Genomic DNA, 20,603 nt, shown 5'->3' on the forward strand with positions numbered 1-20,603 from the left:
ACTACTAATAGTAGTGCCTGAGGATGCATGTAACTAACTGCTGACACGGATCAATTCCGGAAGATTCTTTCTAACGACCTCACAACACGACAAATTACGAAGAAAACGACACGGCCGGTACTACTAATTCCTGCTACAATTACTCACACTATTATTTGAGTACATATATATATATAATCATATTGTCTTTGTAACAGCCCCACCTTCCCCTAAGGCGAACCAAAGGGGTTAGCAGACTGCCTGCCCAACTCTCGCCAGGACTAACGGATCAGTTTACGTCGATCTACTACGTTCCGAAACACACCAACGCGCGCAAACAAGTCAAAATCACAAAATGAAAAAAATATGAAAATCGAAGCCGATGATGAACAGTACCGGCCATGTCAGAATCCGGAGTTCAACCAAACATCAATCCAACATATATACATCGAAATTTAACATTTACAAGCCAAAGCGGTATACCAAAATATCCAACAAGTTCATACATGTGCAATTAGCCAATTACAAGCCAACTATTGGTTGAAACAAAACACTTAGGGTTTTCACTCTCAAGGAGCTATTCTAAATATACATTTACATGAGTTCAACTTGACAACCAACTAGCACAACCTTTCTCAAAATAGTCATTTTCCTGTAACGAAAACAAATGGAACGGAGTGAGCTAAAGCTCAGTGAGCAACTATCACATAATCAACAAAGATCACTTAACCTTAAACTTTCATCTCAAGTACGCAATTAAGAAATAAAATAAGTCGGTAAAAGGATACGGACGGCTCTCAAGAGCCCATTTCCACGCTTACATTCTTGATCCAATCTCATTGACTCTCCGTCAACGTTTATGAGTACCAACCGTAGAACCCACTTCACTCCCATCCCTTCCACCAAACATACCCCAACCGGGCCCGCACTCCAATCAGTAGCTTTTGGTAATACTCGAGTTTACCGGAATCAAGAGTCTCATTACTACAAGATTCCCCAGTACAGTCCCCGTGACATGTCAATTTTCACGACCAAACCCTCGCCGGCTCGATTCAATTGACTACCAACGGGGTTGAGCTCAGTAGTACAGTAAGGCCGTTGGATACTCGTCCAAACGACACCAAATCAGTTTTTCATGAAGTGAATTCAATATCTCATATAGCAAGTGCAGTATATCAGTGAAGCGGTAAACAGTCATTAACGTATCACAAGGGGTGAGGGCGGTCAAGTACACCCTCGCCTCAATCAATTCCAATAGCCAAATAAGCCTTCAAGGCATCAAAATCACATATAGCAAAGCCACATTGTAACATTCAAGTGAGTAGTATACTCACAACTCAAATAGGTGATGTTTCATGCACCGTCGTTAAAAGGACGTCGTGAACCCCCGTCACGTCCTAAAACACGTAAACAAATACAATGAGACTCGATAACGAGTCATAAAGCCATGCCAATCACAACCCCAATAGGGTTTCATAAACATAGACAAGTAGCATAGGTAACCAGAAATTTCAGCAATGTAACTAACTTGACCTTGACAAAACAGTTTTCGTCCTAATTTTGCGGTAATGGCACAAATTGCGCTACGCTTATCGGATGAGGGTGCAAGACCCACCATCTCAAAGCTAAAAGACAGGGTTACAACAATGTAGAAGGCCACTCAGTCCAAATCCTAGCACAACTAGGTCAAATATGCAAAATACCAAACCAGAACCTTAATTGCAGGTTTACAAATTACACTATGCTGTAATTAGTCCAACTCAGTCTATACAAGTCCAAATTCATTGATTCCAAAGGCATATGGTAGCTAAGACAACAAGCTACATTTCATCAAAAGACCTCAACAACCAAATCTAAAGCAATTCCAGTCAAAATAGCCAATTACAGGCGCAGTTCGGCCATCCTGAAGAACCCAGAACAGCAACAGTAAAATCGACTTTTCTCACTCTACACAACTCCGATGAACTTGAAATTTTACAGGCACCTCAAACACATCAATACCTACAATTTCCATGTTTTAAGCTAAGGCCAATTCGGCCTCTAACCATGAGATACAAAACCAGACAGAATTGGGGATATAAAACCCTAATTTTCTCAAATTCCTTCAAAACCCAAAATTGCTTGCAATTACCAATCATGTACACCTACTAGAGTCATTACCCTTCATTACCAACCATCATAGATAACCACAACATCATGATCACATTAAACCAGAAAATACACCATTAAATTGAAAACTTCATCATTTCATCCAAAAGCAAGAAATAAATCACAAATGTCATCACTTGAGCTTCCAATAAGCACAACTCAAGCTTCATTAAGTGTAGGAGGAAGTTCAAATACCACTTACCTAGAACACAAGAGAGGGAGAGTTGTAGGACACCTTAGCTTCCTTGAACACTTCCACAAAATCACTTACTAGCACCAAATGGAGGGATTTTATGGAGTAGAAACAAATTTAAGCAATTGGTTTGGATGATTTGCACTAGATGGAAGCTTGAAAATTGGAGAAGTTTTCTTTTTTTTCCTAGAGAGAGAGCCGGCCAAGAAGTTGAAGACAAGAATGAATTTTGTGTGATTTTTGAGATATTTAAGCAATTGGTCAAAAGTCAAGAAAATGAATAGTTGTCCTACAAGTGCCACCATTCACCAAGTGACACTTGTCACTACATTTAAAGCATTTCTATCCTTTAAGTCTCTCTCACATCAATCACATCTCATCCTCTGCTTATCTCTTAACACCCGATAAATTTTACTCAGTATCCGAAACTCAACCTACTTGCCCGAATTTTTCCGAACTTTTCGCACTAGTGGGTCCCACGTCCATTATATATCCGTAATTTTTCAAAAACTATCCAATACTAGAAAAATCATCTAAAAACTATAATTACTCATAAAATCCACCAAGAAAATTTTCCTAAGTCAGAAAATGCAGAAAACATGCCATTAAAGGGGAAAACCCTAGGAAAAATATTAGGGAAAAATACGGGTTCTCACAGTCTTACTATCATTTTGCTCTTTTTCGGATAGGCAAATTGATACCCAGAACTTTGTTTTTACATCCCAATTCAGTACCAATATAGATTTATGTATCGAATTGCCAATTTCTCGAGGCATGACCATTTTCATAAATTAGCAGCTAATTATATATAGTCCCCTATTTTCATTTTCCAAATCTGACACTTCATCTGGATTAACTGTTTTTGGAGGTGTTTTGAAAAATTTTACTATAATAGAGTTTTTAGAGTATATTTTGGGATATTTAAAAGTAATAGAGTTTTTAGAATATGTTTTAAAATATTTTTAAACATTAAAAAAATTAGACTACTTTTTAGAGTACTTTTTTAAAAAATTTTATAATATTTGAACTATAGTATTTATATCTCTCACGTATGTCTTTGTGAGAGATATACGTGGATTATTCATCAAACTCTCTAATTTAAAAAGGTTCTTGTCTTGTGCAAGATCTTGGCTCTACTTTAGGTGGAATCGTACGTTCTTAGTGGTGTAAGAACATGACAAAGTTTTTGGATCAGCCTTTTCTTCTTCCATCTGTTTGCATCAATTTTACTATATTGCTATTTATTTCATTATTGATTTTTTTTATTGACTATATATGTTTTATCTGTTTGCATCGTAGTCCAAATTTCCCTTTATTTCTTTCATTACTATAATGTTTTGTTTGACTAAATTGAGTGTAACTATTTCAGGTGTTCAGATTTTTTTTGGTACTACTATTACTATTATGGTTGTACGTCTTCGCCAACACTATCGCACACTTTCCTGCTACTTTCTAGTGTATCAATTTTTTAGAATCTACAGTACATGGAATTGGCTTGAACCGGTTTTCCTGTATTATATAGAAAAGAAAAATGAAGCATTTCTAGTTTGAGATTGGGAGAGAGATTTTAAGCAACATCGTCATAAAATTCTGATAATTAGTCCAGCATATCCTTGCAATAGTGTTATCTCCTTAGTAACTCCAAATACATTTAGATTTTTGTACAAGAAATTGAGACGGGAACATGATAAATGTAAAGTAATATGTTTACATATTACATATTAAGGTAATATGTAAATGAGACGGGGAAGCATTTCCAATTTGGGATTGGGAGAGAGATTTTAAGCACTATCATCATAAAAATGCCGATAATTAGTCCAGCATATCCTTGCAATAGTGTTATCTTCTGAGTAACTCCAAATACATTTAGGGTGTGTTTGGTTCCCATAGAATTGGAGGCTTAGAATTAGAATTGGAGCATCAATTCCAAATCTTCGGTTTGGACGCTATCTATGTGAGAGAATTAGAATTCAATTTGAATTCTATGAGCCATCAATTCCACAAATTCAATTCTTTGGTAAGACCTAAGAATTACAATTCTAATTCCATAATTTCACCTCCTATTCGGGTTAGTACGCGGATCCTAGCGGGTAAAAAATTAAAACCGGGTCAACTAGGTAAGCGGCCCTCTCTCGCTATCTAATTAGACACTTTTCCTCAACCGCAAGTACCTCTAATCTAATTGCTCTGCGTCATCCCCTTCACCTCCACCCTAACATTTTCCCTCTTCCACCACCGTCTCCGGCATCGCTCTGCCACGCATCTACCCATCACCTCAGCAATCGCGAACAAAGTGCAGGATTCTCAAATATTTTGTATATATTGAAGCCGTCTAGGGGAGGATTCTCAAATATCTTTTACTGCTCAACTCAACGGTAAGCGCATTTTCCTTTACATTCAACGTTCTTCCTGCATTATATTCGTCAAATGAAGTTTTCTGTAACTTGATGGTTCTGGACATCCGACGATTTGAATTGTGTTGTGGGATTTGGATTATGATCGATATTTGTTTTTTTATTTAAAGAAAAAATAAATTTACTGCTGCTACTTATGAATCGCATTTGCTCCCCTAATATTTGTGAAATTAATTAAATAATAATAATAACAAATGGAATAGTAGAGGCTTTTTGAAGGATGAGTTGATGAGGATTGAGTGAGTGGCTTACCGCTTACTCTCACGGTAGAAACAGAAGCTTGCGAAGGCTTCTCTTGCTTTCAATTGCAAAAAGTGAGTGTTTTGGGATTCTGATGATTCTGATCCTGGATTGCATTATTTACAGACATTCTGCATACAGGGGGCTGCAATTTTGTTTTTTTGTTTTTTTTCTTTTTCTTGGTTGGTATTTTGAAGAAATAATTATACCTTTCCTTGCATTTGTGTGATTCCTAAATCTGATCACGTGAACTGCATTATATAATTTCATTCTATTTGGACAATGCATCTTTTATTGAGTTGTATTTCACTTCGTTGATTCACTTCTGATGTAATTAGTAATGAATGATTAAAGTAGTTATTTGCCTCTGTATTTGAACTTTTAAGCTTGCTCCTGATGCTGTATTTACATAACATTTCTTGAATTTGACATTAAAAAAAACACTACTAGTATCCAGTTTTTTTTCCCCCTTTTGTTTGTGGCTTTGTAATACATTGTTCATGGTTCTTTGTAGATTGAATATTCAAGAGATAATTTCTAGGATCTACATTCACATTACAGGCAGAAAAATTATCTCATTCAAGAACGTTTTGTCTACAAAAAATTACTGCTACAAGTTTAAAATTTCACTGCATTATAATGATTCGACCTCTAAACATCAGGAAGTGGCCTTGGCTAAGAACCTGACTTCGTGAATCATATCCACATGTTTAAGACTGATAATGGATGAAATGCTGAATCCGAAGCTAAAGTATCCTCCTTCAAGACACTGAGATCATAAACACAGAGAATGCAGATTACACCCTTTTTATAAAATCTATTTGTTGGCTGTTATGATCAAGTATATAACGTCTCCAGTTCACACTCCAAGGCTGTTGGCTGTTATGACCAAGTGTCAGATTAAAAAATCTTCTTAAAACCAGTTATACTCTTCTTAACTTAGTATCTAGAATCATAGAAGGAATCACAAATTTACTTTGACAGAGCGAATTTTTAGTTCTATACTGCAGTGGCTGTTGAAAAACTTGCTGTCAGGGCCTGAAAAATCTTTTATGTATCAGCTCAAGGCTGCTAAATTCTCGTCAATGGACATGGAATGTGATGAATGTTTGTTTTGGACTATTTAATGCTGTCATAAATTCTCTCACACACTCTCTCTTAGCGTATATTTAAATGTGTTTGATTGTTCCTAATATGTTACAGGAAGGCTTGTTTAACCTTGCCCTGCATTTAAGTGAAGTCGGTGCATTCTTCTTGATAGCAAAGTTGTGGGCTGACATGAAGTTGGGCATGCTTAAAGGCTGAAGATCGTCACTTCAGTCTTCCTTGTATCTGTGGTTTTATAAAGGTATTTATTTTCAAGCACTTAGAATGCTGTGAATAGGTTTTTGATGTGAAAATTATAGCTCTATCTCTGGCTTTCATGTTTCAACTATTGAGCTTGGTAATAACGGTTCAATTTTGACACTAACTAGAACAATTGTCCTGCAGTTCTTTGGTGTATGTTTCTGTATATAATCAATTGTTACACATATTTTAAAGCTTATGTGGTGTAACAGTTGGGCTTTCCCTGCAATTCATTGCTAGTTAGGAAATTGTAAATAGCTATCTTTATCTCACACACACACATATATATAGAGGAGTTTCAAGGAGAAGATAATTAATCTTTTTAGCTATCATTTTAGCTTCAATTGACTATGTAGAATTTAACACACTCACTTTTTAAAATTGACTCTGCAGCAGATAGTAGAGTTCTACGGGATGCGTTAGTTAGATCAGATCCATTAATTGTTCCCAAGGGTATGTGACAATTACATATCATGTGTTTTTTTTCTTTTAACTATAAATGAGTAATAATTTGTTGTCTAACATTACAGGCAAGTACTTTCTTGTTGATGCGGGTTATGCAAATAGCTCCGGTTTCTTAGCTCCATATAGGGGAGTTAGATATCATCTTAGCGAGTGGTCTGCTAGTGGGAGGAAGCCTCAAAATTTTAAAGAGTTATTCAACCTTCGACATTCAATTGCTCGAAATGTCATTGAAAGGACATTTGGTTTGTTCAAGAAGCGGTGGGCCATTTTGAGAGATGCATCTTTTTTTGATGTTAAGACTCATGTCATGATAATTAATGCATGTGCCATCCTTCATAATCTTATTCGAGTAGAACAACCAAATGACCCTTACTTGGATGAAGTTGATGCTGAGATGCGAAGAGTACAACATGAGGTTGATGATGAAGATGAAATGGAAGATGAAAATGAGGAAAATGGAATGGAAGATGATGGTCCAAAAAACACGTTGTTTGTGTATTCATCTATTGAAATTTCTTGTAAGATACAAAACTCAAATATTTATAATAGGTACAAGTTATGACTTTCCTCCCAATTCATATCATAGAGTAGGCTTTTGATTTTCTAAAATTTAAAGTTCTTAACATTAAATTTGTATCAAGGTTTTAACTCGATAAATATTAACTACTTTTTAAGTTATAATATACAATTATTTTTATTTAATATAATTTAATTTTAAAAAAAGAATTTTTTTATTTTTGCAAAAAAGGAACTAATTTTTTTTCTTTTAAAGCTTTATTAACAATTAGTTAAATGCAAGAAAAAATAAATTATTAAAGGTACTAATTGGTTTTTTCCTTAAAGCTTTAGTAACAATTAGCTAAATGTTAAAAAATTATTATATAGTAAAAAAAAGAAATTTTTTATGTAAGGAAATATTAGTTGGAAACAATTCTAATTCCTAATGAATTCTTCTCTCATCCAAACAAAGAATTTGGAATTCCAAATAAATTCCGTATCAATTCTATGTATTTTCCAAACGAAAGAATTGCAAGGATTTGGATTTCTAATTCATAGAATTCAAATTCTATAGAATTCCAATTCTAATTCAATTCTAATTCTGTAGAACCAAACGTACCCTTAGATTTTTGTACAAGAAATTGAGACGAGGACATGATAAATGTAAGGTAATATGTTTACATAATAATAAATATATTATCTGTTAGTCCGCTTAACATATTTGCTTGTTTTGCTTGTATGTGTAAAATTTTTGTTTGTATATGTGTAAAATTAGCAGCACACTCGAATGGAAAATGCTAGTTGGGAGGATTTATTTAAATTTGTATCAATACTTGAATTGTGCAGAAATTCATAAAAATCAAGTTTCTTATACTTGCTCCTATTGCTGATGACACCTGTTGATGAACAATTGAGTTTGTCGTCGTGTAATATTGAAGAGCGCTTGAAGTCATACAAAGGAATATGTCTATCTAACCTGAAGCATTTGATTGACGCGATAAGTTGTGCTACATTGCTAATTTATGTTGCTACGAAAAAAATGTTTTAGAAAAATAGATGGTAGTCCGCAATGTTTGAGGAAACATACTTTGAGTAATATACCTCAAAGTTGCGGATAGCCGAGGGACATACATGAGCCACACAATAATCTGAGCCCACATAGTTATCTAATTTGAGCCTACACAATAATCTGAGTCCAGAAAGGGTTATCGGATTAGAATGCCAAAATCATAGGTATTAAACCCGACTCGGCCCGGCGGTTCAATCGGTCAACCCGGTGAACCGGCCATGAAATCGGGTTGGGTTTGTAATTGGATCGTTTGTGCAAGAAGCCCGTTGACTTTTCAACGAATCGGCGGTTTAACTGGTCAACTCGATTGAACCGGATGATTTTGTAAGGAACTCGATTTTGGGATAAAAATGATTAGAAGATGTTCTAATGCTGATTCAAACCTCAGACCTCAAATATAAAGGTTAAGCGCACTCACCACTTGCCCAACAACTCACTTGGTGCTTATTCACTCCTTATATATTATATATTAGATTTTTATTCTTATTTTATTTCTTCAAAACAGAATTTGTTTGGAATCTGTTAATAAAATTTTATTATTCCCTAAACTTTATAAATTATTAAATGGATTTAAAAAATAATATATTACACAATTCATTTTAAAAATAAATATTATTCTTAATAACTTTTTGCACTTAAAATTCGTAAATAAATTAGATAATTACACTTAGATAATATTTTATACTTGAAGTTTTGTGGATTACTAATTAAATTGAGGTTTTGTTAATTCTTATAAGAATTAATGATTCTATAATAAATTGGACTAATTGAATATTTACTATAACATAGTTTATTATAGTTTTAACCATATCAAAAATTATAAAAACTTAATATTTAAATATATGTAGTGACCCACCGGTTGGACCACTCATCCATTGATTGAACCAATAACCCGTTGACCCACCTCTTTCACCGGGTTCCTCTCCGGGCCGGGTTTAGTAACTATGGCCAAAATATTTTTATCCTTTTACTTTATCTTCTTAGCCACTGGTTGCTAGTGACTTTTCGTTCTTTTGGTTTTCTGGAGCTATGTAAATCAAAATTGTGTATTTAAGTGGAAATTTTTGAAAGCGTGCTATTTCACTCGAAACAACTACACGCCTTTCCGAACATTAATTTGATGAAGGCGGTTGTGCTTGAGTACGCCTATGTAAGGAATCCTGGGATAGAGGATTGCAGGAAGATTAAGAGCTATATATGGCAAGATACGGTCTTGGCCAAGGTTGAAGAAGTTTTGCTTCTCTTTTGATAATTCTTACTCTTCCAAAGCCAAATCAAGGCTTCAAACGGATCAAAAAAATAGGAGAACAAGGAAACCAAGAGAGAACTAACAAGTCCTAATAGTTAAAGAAACTTCCTAGTTCAATCTTGTAGAAGGGCATGAAGATTTGGGTCAAACCCCTTCACCTTGCACCTGTGGTTGTTGACTTGACAACCTCGGAGGGACAAAAATACAGTCATACTGAAGCAGCTGGAAAGGTCTCTCATTACAGTTGCTCAGGGAAGTAGCTTGGTGCATCAATCGATTTCTCAAATACACAGATTATAATATCGTACATGGAGAAAGTCTATTGATTAATTTATGTCATGATGTCCAATGGATCTCTATTGGATATAATTAAGCACGATATTTGACATGTACAATATTTATAGATGTGAATGTATATTAATACATTTCAATGTTACATGGCACGAGGTCTATATAGTCGTCTTGTCCACTTGTTCCCCGTGGCTTATAGCCTTAGTCTTTGGAATAGCATTGAAAATAAATGGCAGGTTTCCTTGCATTTTGGCTAGCAGGCAGGAGCGGTCCATAACTCGGCGGTTTTCACTTTAGATACGCTCTCTAACACTTCGAAAGGAGCAATGTCTCCAATCACCACCACCATCTTGCTTTCCAGGTCTACTTCATAAGATGTCACTCCTGTTTCCAGCCACTAAGAGTTAGAAAGAGCATAATCACGTTTTGATAAAACAGTCTGCCCCTTCCTTTTTTTATTTTTTTGGAAAAAAATTACTTGATCGATTTTATTTAAAATATTGTGAATCTGTTATCTGGAGATGGCTGGACTCTCTGAGAGGTTGCTAAGGATCTAGATCAATTTGCATTTCTGGTGCCGTCGATAACCCGTAATAGACGGCTCAAACTCTAACTGCAGGATTCTGGACATTAAGATTTTAGCTTAGTACGTCTCTCGTTCAAATGTGAGGGATCAATGTAATCTCAAAATTTTGTTTCATTTTAGAATGGATTAATCTTTTATACACTAATAATCTATATCTATATGTATTACAGAAGGGGTTTTTAGCAGAGAGCCTCTCAATGGCTTCCAAACTTCTCATTCTTTTTTCTAGATTTTTGTATTTATTTTAATACATAAAAAGTAGTGAGTTATAACCGACCCTATCACCAGTCCAATTTAAAATTTAAAACTTTTCCACTATCTCTTATCTCATCCTACAACCACTCCTACAAATCCTCTACTCATCATCCCACGTTTCCCCCCACATTTCCTCCCACGTTTCCCACTCCAATCTATATCTATACGTATTGCAGAAGGGATTTTTAGCAGAGAGCTAAGTGACTTATCATGTTTCACCAATTTTGTTTCAGAATGTACATGTAATCCCAGCAGATGCCAAGTACCGGATTGCACCACATCAGTTCCAGTTGTCATTTGAGAATTATACAAAAATAGTGAAGATTTTAGATGATTGTGCAACCATCCCCCGTTTCAAGTTCAATTTGGTCAAATTGAGACATATAGAACAGTACATGGATAACGATCTGCAATTGATAGGTACGTCCTCACAATTAATATCATTTTTATTATATTTCTGCAAATCAATTGCTATTAATTAAAATTTTTTATTTATTACAGATGTAATTGGTTTAGTTATAACTGTCGGTCCATACTATCAGATATCTACTAATAACAAAATTGGTCGGGAGATACGATTGGTTGATAAAAGGTTAGTTAACAAATCTTAACATCTTTAAAACTTTTTATTTTTAAAGAATTTAGATTTGCACTTATCAAAATTTTGTTAACACAGTTTGACAGTAGCTCGATTCATATTGTGGGATAAATTTGCTAATGATGATGGTGAACGGTTATATCGGTCTGCCACAAAAAATAATATTTTAATAGCATGTGGTATTTGAGTACGAAATTTCAGAGGTAAATCAATTGCTTTTAGTTATATTCTATATAATTTGAATAGCTTTTGAGCGAACATAACCATACTATGCAGGACCATCACTATGTACAATTGGAGCTAGCAAATTGTATATTAATCACAATTTAGATTTTGCTCGATACCTGCGCAGTTGGTGAGTTCCTCAGTAACACCATAACAAACTATTAATATTGTTTCGTACTCTTATTGACATGTATTTAAAAAAATTGCAGGTTTGAAAATAATACATGTACCCGCAAGTTAGTTATGTGGTTGAGATCAAGCAATTTCACAACACCACAAGCACTGTTGATAGCAAATTCAAAGAGAATATGGATATCTGAATATACAATCATGCCTACGGTAAGCTTACTCAATTTTAATTAATTACTGAACGAATTTTTTTAATTTATAATCATAACCTATATTTTCTTTCATTTTTATTAGGTTAAATATTTTCGAATACTTGCTTACATTTAGAGCATTAACATATAAAATATGTTCTACAAGCTATGCAAAAATTGTGGACAACTATGTGAAGGTCATTTTTCAAAAACAGTGTGTATGCATTGTAATGACGTGGTTGACACTATTATTAGGTAATTAATTTCATGTATATTTAATTTCAATATATTTTTCTATATTGTATATAATATTTTATTTGTCAAACAAGTACAATGTTAACATACAAATCAGAGATTCCAGTGGTAACATGCATCTTAATTTACAAGACAGACATGCACGATTCGTATTTGGTTGTGATGCTTCTTATCTCAGAGAATTACAAAGGAAGGTAGAATTTCTTAATATATATTTATTTTTTATAGTACTATTCATAAACTATGTAAAAAAATACACTAATTTCGTACGTTCTTAATTTCGTACATCTTCCGAAAAAAGACAATTCTTGAATGATATACACATTTTATCATATTTTAAGCTATTGTTAAACAAATATTACATTTTAATTTTGTTGCTACAATTTTTTCACCTTTATTTGCTCACCTTTTTATTTTTTCCAATAATGTCAGCACCGTGCGTAGCACGGGTATTCCCACTAGTGTATATGTACTCACCATTAGATGAGGTATGAGAATTAATTTAAATTTGAATTTGAAATTATAATTTTGTATATATATATCTTTACTATACTAAAGGTGGGAGTTCGGATTGCTACAGTGAAAATGGGCCGGTTATAGCGCGATTTGTGTGAACTTGAGGGGCGGTTTGGTCTTGTGCCATTCAGTTGTAGTGGCTTTGCTGGAAATTGCTCAAAATTTGTTGCTATCCATGTGGAGTTGTTGTGGGCGGTGGGTTCAGTGGTAGTGCCTTTGCTAGAAATTGCTGGAAATTTGTTGCTATCCACGTGGAGTTGTTGTGGGCGGTGAGTTCACTTTTATCAGCTGTCTGCATGGCCTTCGCTTCGCTGGTGTCCGCATGGTGGCTTTGTTTCCATCCGTTCCATTCTGCTCGTACCCCGCGTGTTGTCCTCGCATAGGGACACGCTTAGCGGTGGATTATGATACGGTACAAGAACCGTTGCTAGAAAGCTTGGCAGTTTCCACTGCCCTCTCATTCTTTTCTTAGCTTTCTTTGCCAGTTGCTTTTTTTTCCTTCGTCTCTTCCTACTGAATTGTCTCCTACACCACGTCTTTCTTCATAGTTGAACCTAAGTGTTCTGGAAAGAGTGCAAGAACCGCTGCGCGAAGGCTTTGCAATCTCCATTACTGTGTCTCATTTGTTTCTTAGTCTGTGCAAAACTAGATCTTCGATTTTCCTATGATCGGCGGAGTTTGGAGTGCCAACCTCGACAGTTTTGTTGCTTTTAGCCAGATTTTGAATTCGGTGTGTTAAGCATGGTGCCATGAAACAATAATTGGAATAAGGCTGGTGGAGCATCTGTTCCTTTTTGGTGTCTTACTCCCTTGCCCTACTGAACACAGGAGTAACGGACAAGAGGCCTATCCTATTTAGAGGATAAAGTTTGTGATTCAAAAAAAAACCAGACCAGTTGTTAGAGCGGGGTAGGATAGGCAATTAACATGATTGGTCCCGTTTCAGTTTAAGTTGTTGGATGTGAGTACGTCGGATAAGCGAAAGCAAGCAGGAAATTTATATGCTGTACTTTGGCTTCTTTTCTTTCAATATTTATGGAGCCTGCGCATTGGAGTAAGTTTTGTTTATGGTTATGTGAATCAAAAGTTATGGTACTACTCTTGGGAGGGGTGGGAAGCGGTTAGTGAAAACCTCATTACCATTCATTTTTTACGCATGTTTTCTTTCAGTTTGGGACCTTTGGGTTAACTAATGCAGCAGGTTATTGTTTTTTAAGTGCTAAAATTATGAAGACGCCACTACTGTTATCTCAAAGATTTCATCTCCAAGAATCATTGATGCACATCACTAAAAACGCATACAAGTTTTCTAACTCCATCCCATTACAAGCAAACAAGAAATAGAGAAGAAGGGGAAAGTAATAGCAAAGCCACAAAAAAGGGAGTCCGAGGAGCACGGAGGAGTCATTGCCTGCTGACCGGAATCCACCACAGCCACTGCCATCGCCATTGTCGTTGAATTTCTTCACCAAAAGAGCATTGTGAACTTTCGATGGTTTTGAAAGGTGAACTTTTCACTCTACTTCTATTAGCTTATCGGTTTTGAGTTTATCAATTTGCTGATCATAATTGAAGGTCGCATTGATGTGATTTGTTTGTTGTGCTGATGTCTTTTGTTTTATGATTAAGGGCTGTATTTTTAGACAGGTCATTCAAACTTATTTGACGTGCACACCATATATTCGCTATATGTCCTCATTTAACATCTACAATCATTGTGTGTTAGTTTTTCTCTGTTTCAGAAAATTGTATGATGTTTTGGATTGGTTTAATGTAATTTCATCAATGCATGTTTCGATTGTGATATGGTATTTGCTTGTTCTTTTGTTTTTTGTAATTTGTTATGATATTATGGTTCCCTTCCTGTGTTTACATAGTACATTATATGGTTCACGTAAATTTGAATATTGCAGAGCCAAAAAACTGGTGTCATTGTCAACGGTTATGAATAAAGAAAATAAGTAAGAGACTTTCGATGCTTAATACCCAAGCCAATGAAAATGTCCACTTGGATAGAAACCAAGTAGTTCTTGATTTGTGATTAGTACATGAATTGGCAACCAAACCCATGAGCATTTTGTTTAACCACTTCGAAATATTCATTTGGTTTTAGATTCTGTTGAAGATAAAATACCTTTCAAATCTTTTGTAACAAATTGGCAAACTATTGCAAAATTGACGTAGCCAGATGTAGATTTTTATATTGAGCAACAACTTCTTTGATATCAAAACTGGTGGAGCATTAATTTGTCATTTTTTTAACAACTCATTTATAATGTATTGGAGCAATTGATTTTTCTTCTCGTAAACAACACCTAACAGGTTTTGCAGTTCCTATAACCTTCTCTTATTATAATATCTGTATAGTTTAATCCATTATAAACTAATAAGTTTCCAAAAAGAACCAGAAAAGCTATAGAACAGAAAGGAATATATGGAAGGCCAATTGGATGCTATTTTTCTCTTTTTCTTTCTTTAATTTTCCTTGTGTAAGACATGGCCAGGCATTTCATACTTTCTGTTTCACTTTGTGTTTGTGTGTGTGTATGTGTGTTTTATCTTTTTCCTATTTTACTTTGTGGGTCTAGCTAATGTAGTTTGTAATCTAGCCTATGAATATATCCAATTCATTTTCTATATTTGAGATTTAAAACATTAGAAATTACGCAGGAAACTAATCAAATTAAAAGGTGTTGAACATCAAATTTGCAAGTTCAATTTTTTTTGAATGAGTTTAATTAGGTTGTCAAGAGACAAACTATTATAAACTAATTACATTAAGGTATTTGTATTCCAGAGGCATTACAACTAACTTTTCTATCCAAAACCAAGTAACAAGAAAAATATAGGTGATTTTCTAAACATATTGAGAGGTTATTACAGTTGGTCTAGGTGTCATTCCTAACTTCAATAAATGAATGGTGGTCTAACAATATGAACTTGTTAGCCCTGAATTTATGCAATGTAAAGCTAAGAAAAGATGATGTGTTTTTTTTTTTTGACAATTAGCTATACTTTTTTTTTTTTTGAGTCTGAGCAAGCTTAGACTGTTGAAATATGCCATGGTAGTGAAATTAGTTCCAAAGATTCTTTGATGTTAAATTCAGGCCACTTCAGAAGAGCGTTCAGCATGATTGATGGGTTAAATGTATAATTTTTGGTTCTCTTTTTTTTCCAGGAAAGGAAGTCAGTTTTTGTCCCAAGTCACTTATGAAATTTCACGCAAGTAGCTAACTCTTGAATTTAAAACAATTGGATTTCCCCACTTTTGCATGATTTCTTTTTCCCTTGCATATTTTGTCTCTTCAAACCAAATTAACAAAAAAAAAAAAAGAGAAAAAAATGAGAGGCAGGGTCTTGTTCGAGGAATAGGGATGAGCTATTGTTGCCGAGCAGAGTTCGCCACCACTATTGTGGTGGCAAAATTTCTTCATCGGAAAAGCACGGTGAAGTTTCTTCATTTTTTGGGTTTTCTGATCTTGTTCTCCAATTAATTGGGTATCCATGAAACAAACACAGAACACACTCTCATCTCAGGAGCAACTTAAACGATTGAAGAACTCATTCTCATTTCAGACATTTCATTCTCTAGAATCATTAACCATGGAAAATGATGGATATTGTGAATGGATGAAAAGTTGAATTCAATCAAATACAGTTGCGATTGTCACCTCTTGGTTATAAATGTTCCATAACAGCTAATTTCTGCTCTGTTTACTCTTTGTAGTATTTTTCTCCATCCTAATTAGTGCCCAAAACCTATTTGTAAAATGCCTTAAAGCCAGATTTAGCTTTCTGAATTTAATTAAGATAAAATGTTGCATGCTTATACTAGGTGTTCTAAGGATTGCAGATAGAGACAGCTTATTTGTTTTAAACCAAGTTTACCACGTTTAGAACCAAGATAGAGAGAACTCATATTGGAGGGAACTTATTTGTTTTCAGTCAAGTTTACCATCATTAACATATTTTTGTAGCCTTGGACAAGTTGGAACATTTACTGTCTTTAGAGTCTAAAGCAATACAATCATAGTTAGAAAATGCATCTCCTCATGCCAATGTATGACTTGGGAATTAGGATGATGATGGTATTGAATAGGGCTGGTCACTTCTTGGTTATAAATGTTCCGTAGCAGCTAATTTCTGCTCTGTGTTCATATTTCATTCTGTTTTTTATTTTTTAAGTTCTGTTTTCTTACTCACCTTTGTTTGGTGATTTGATGTTTTGATTTCAGATTTCCAAGTTAGCAAAGGGTAATAAGATCTCCTGTTTTATTCCGGTGATTTGAGTTTCAGATGATTCTCTATTTATGTGGTGCATGCTTTGATTTGTGTTCTTTACGTGAACTTTTGCCTCCATTTATGTGGACCATTGTCTCAGGGCCAACTTCTTCTTCCAATTGAAAGCTTCCATTTCCTAATTTTGCAAGGTGAGCTCTTTGCTTTATTTTGCCTTTTCGTGATTTTGTCCTTGTAAAGAAAGGCCTAATGAGTCAGAGCGTTCAAATCAGCGCAATGGTTCACTGAAGGATGTTAATGAATATGTTATTAATTCTTGATAGCATATTGGAGGTACAAACGTTATTATTTATTTATTAATTGTGTTTGTGCTAATAATTTAGTTGGTTATGCATTCTTATTCAGACCTTTTTACATATGTATAGTTGAGCTTTTCTAAATGAGTCGCCGTTGAAAATATGCAAGCTTAGAAGAATCGTATGAAGAAAGGATTAGAAAGAGACGTGAGCAACGTGCCAGTCCGAGTGCTAAGCATGACTGTGGTAGATATCAAGGTGTACGTATTATGGCTATAAGTGCATTTAACATATGCGAATCTAGCATGACGAGGACAACAGGTGATATCAATTCATATATCAGCCACCCTGGTGTATTGAGTATGACTTAATAAACCAGGAAAAGGATTCTCTCACATCATAATTATTAAGTATGCAAGTGTTTTATACTAAATTACTCGCCATCATTTAATTTTGATTAACACAAACTGGGGGCAACCTCGCGCAGCGCGCGAGGCCAAAAAAACTAGTATATATCAAGTATCTAAGGTGATAAAGTGTACACTTTCAATGCGTGTAAGTTTAACACTTTTAGAATTTGGACTTTCAATGAGCATTCGACTTCGTGCCTGAAATCCGGATGGTAGGAAAGGTAACTTCATATTGCCTTTGTACAAAGCGGCGAGGCCTAAACAGACTTATGTCAAATAGTACGGGACAATACATTGTAGATGGGATGAGTTCTCACAACTTTTCCACACCAAGAATTTCAACGGTTTAGAATTCATCATTCATCTAAGATCATTCGATATACATTGTTTGGATGAGTCCTAGATGAATCACAACCGGTCATTTTATTTTTTGGTTGGTGTTTTGCGAGGTGTCATTAAATTTTAACAATCAATTTTCTCATACTAACGTAGCATGAGAAAATTGCTACCATTTTCTGTGTATTGGCCGGCAAGATTCCTTTCCCTCACATTTATTTAGTGGAACTGGAAAAGATTGATTTAGCAGAAGATTTAGTTCTCACTTGCTAGTCTATTCAACTGGGAAAGTCATTGTTAAGCATGATGGAGGATGGAGACATGATTTAGTAATTACCTTCCATCTTGGAGATATGCTTCTTGACTTTCCTTGCGCATCCATTGCAGTGCATCGACACTTTTAGCACAACCGTCTGGATCAATACAGCGACAGATAATTTAACAAGCTGGGAGTCATTTGGCATGTCGAATGGAAGAAGAAAACTGAACGGGATAATCAGCACAGGCATAATACTCCAAAACTTTAACCTTCTGTTAAGTTGATCAATGGTTCGAACTCATGGAATATCAGGTAGTGTTATGATTATTATTTGTTACGCAGAAGATAAGCAAATCCAGTTATTAAATCCTTCATAGTTGGTACTTAAGTTCCAAAACTTCAACATGAATGCAGCTGCAGACAGGCGATGATTTGAGGCGGTCACAAAATCTCCTGGTTCTAGAAAGTGAATGATTAAACTAAAGAAGCACCGCATAGCAAACGCGGTGACTAGAGTTTTTGCATTACATGTATGCTACAGGACAAAATGCAACAAAAAATGAGATGCAACCCCGTAGATTTTTCAGTTTAACAGACTGGAATCTGGCAATTTTAAGGGGATGCGATTTTTAACCAATTGGTACATTTACTGCTGACTGCAGCTGTGGCAAGTATTAATGAGGAAGTGTTTACCTTGGGCTTCAATTGAAGAGCCAGGGTCGGGGGTGCAGAAATAACATCCTTGATTTTCACCAACTGGCCAGTTTCAGGTGGTGTAATCAGTGGCTTGCTTTCTAGCTCACGCTCATCTTCTGAGGCATAGTTATTGATGCAGAGACAAGAGCCTGATCCAGAAGAAGAAAGACAAAAACGATCCAAAACTCTGCCAAAACTCAGCTTCCCCATTCAACCTTGTCCCAGCCACTCACTCAAAGCAAATTCTTTGGTCTAAAGGCTAATAAGAAAATGGTCTAGTCGTAGAAGTAGCCAGTACTTGCCCATGCGTTCCCAACTGCTGGTGGTGCTATAGTACTAGTAGCATTATTTAAAAACAAGAAAGTATTAAATGATGATAAGGTAAAGGTCAATTTTCATGGGAATGACAAAAAGCTTATCAGAAACCAATGAAGGTAATGTGGAAGGGGAGAGTTTTCATGACTCTCGAGACTCCATCACTTTTCTTGGTAGATTAACTGAAAGTAAAAGTGGGTGAGACCCAATGGAAAGGCTTTACCAATTGTGATCAGCCCCAACTAGATTTTGTCATGTGATTGGGCACAAAAGATCGTAGCACGAAATTAATTCTTCAACATCTTCATGTGAGGTGGTTAGCTAACTTAGCTCGAGTGTTACGTACAAGTGAAGTGAGCATTTGCTTCATGTGACTAAATCCAACGAAACTGATTCAATCGCTTCAAAAGAAGTTTAATCATGAAGCATAATCCACACCAAAGGTTTCGAGAAAGCTGAGGATTGGACTACTGACGAATTTTTTAAGACAAGTGGAAGTGTCTAACGTTAATTTTTTTTTTTTTCACATAATCCTCTTACTATACTAGCCCCTTAGTTTTTCAAGTTAATTATCTCGATTCTCATCTAACTTTTCCACGAATCCTCCGACGCACAAAGCAACAAAAGCAAGAAATCAACATAGACGAAAGATGTATAATTATAGAACCGCCCAAAGCCGGCCCCATGTCCAAGTTACCATATACAAGCCGTCAAGAGTTTCGTTAATTATTTGTTAATCTACTGTATGTTTGAAACGAGTACTCAATAATTGTCATAAAGAAATGTTTCCAGTTATCAGTTCATATGATGTCACGCTACTGAACTTGTATATGAAAAAACAGTGCGCTTTTAATCCTGTAATGTCGTTTGCAGTTTGCAGATTGGCGCCATATATGTAACAGCATTAGATAAGTCATGTATAGTAGCCATACAGGGGATAGCAGCATTTGTCTAGACTAGACTAGACCTTGTAAATTACACCATGCAAAAGGCAAAAAGCCTCGTAGGGAAGTCAATTATTGAAAGTGCAGGAGACTTTGGTGGCCTCTTAACTCTATGAATCGCTGAGAGAGAGAGGAAGAGAGGCTCGCTGAATTATTGTTCGGCCGACTACTGCATTTCTATTCCAGTTTAGTGGGTCTTATTGTCAACAGGTTGGTCCATGTGACGATGATTGTGAGAAAGAATACAAATATGCAAAAGCTAGTGGACTGGTGAGTTCATACTTCATATAATTCATTCATGTCTTGCACGTGCGTCTTGTTGGTAATAGTTTGTAATGAGTATGTTGAAATCCATTGTCCCACATTGAAAGAGGATAAAGTGCATGTTGCCTATATATGAGTCATTGTCCTATTCCTTTACAAACTTGTTCCAAGATAATAGTTTGGAGGGAAAGTTTGG

The 20,603-nt window shown here is 35.3% G+C and overlaps 1 protein-coding gene and 2 long non-coding RNA genes across 5 annotated transcripts; 2 read left to right on the forward strand and 1 right to left on the reverse strand.

Annotated features, from left to right (window-relative positions):
* Positions 1 to 421: 421 nt before the first annotated feature.
* LOC113694538 (heavy metal-associated isoprenylated plant protein 35-like) lies at positions 422 to 19,576 on the reverse strand. 3 transcript variants are annotated; one of them, XM_072054879.1, is made up of 4 exons: positions 18,882 to 19,576; positions 18,267 to 18,375; positions 1,314 to 1,376; positions 422 to 631 (listed from the first exon to the last, which is right to left on the reverse strand). In XM_072054879.1, the coding sequence occupies exons 1-3, from the start codon at positions 19,092 to 19,094 to the stop codon at positions 1,333 to 1,335; spliced, it is 366 nt and encodes a 121-aa protein (XP_071910980.1). In that variant the 5' UTR covers positions 19,095 to 19,576; the 3' UTR covers positions 422 to 631; positions 1,314 to 1,332. The 3 variants fall into 3 exon arrangements, with proteins under 3 accessions (XP_071910980.1, XP_027069174.1, XP_027069175.1); XM_027213373.2 differs by lacking the exons at positions 422 to 631; positions 1,314 to 1,376 and adding an exon at positions 9,929 to 10,277 and having other exon boundaries at positions 18,882 to 19,570; XM_027213374.2 differs by lacking the exons at positions 422 to 631; positions 1,314 to 1,376 and adding an exon at positions 9,929 to 10,277 and having other exon boundaries at positions 18,267 to 18,342; positions 18,882 to 19,555.
* LOC113695786 (uncharacterized) lies at positions 4,246 to 6,998 on the forward strand. Its single transcript, XR_011816848.1, has 3 exons — positions 4,246 to 4,695; positions 6,178 to 6,322; positions 6,852 to 6,998. It is a non-coding gene; the product is annotated as an uncharacterized lncRNA (long non-coding RNA).
* Positions 12,961 to 18,825, forward strand: LOC113694539 (uncharacterized). The gene is made up of 3 exons (XR_011816849.1): positions 12,961 to 13,702; positions 13,819 to 18,500; positions 18,603 to 18,825. It is a non-coding gene; the product is annotated as an uncharacterized lncRNA (long non-coding RNA).
* Positions 19,577 to 20,603: the final 1,027 nt, after the last annotated feature.

This window comes from Coffea arabica, chromosome 6e, assembly GCF_036785885.1.
Source record: "Coffea arabica cultivar ET-39 chromosome 6e, Coffea Arabica ET-39 HiFi, whole genome shotgun sequence".
Classification (NCBI taxonomy): Eukaryota; Viridiplantae; Streptophyta; class Magnoliopsida; order Gentianales; family Rubiaceae; genus Coffea; species Coffea arabica.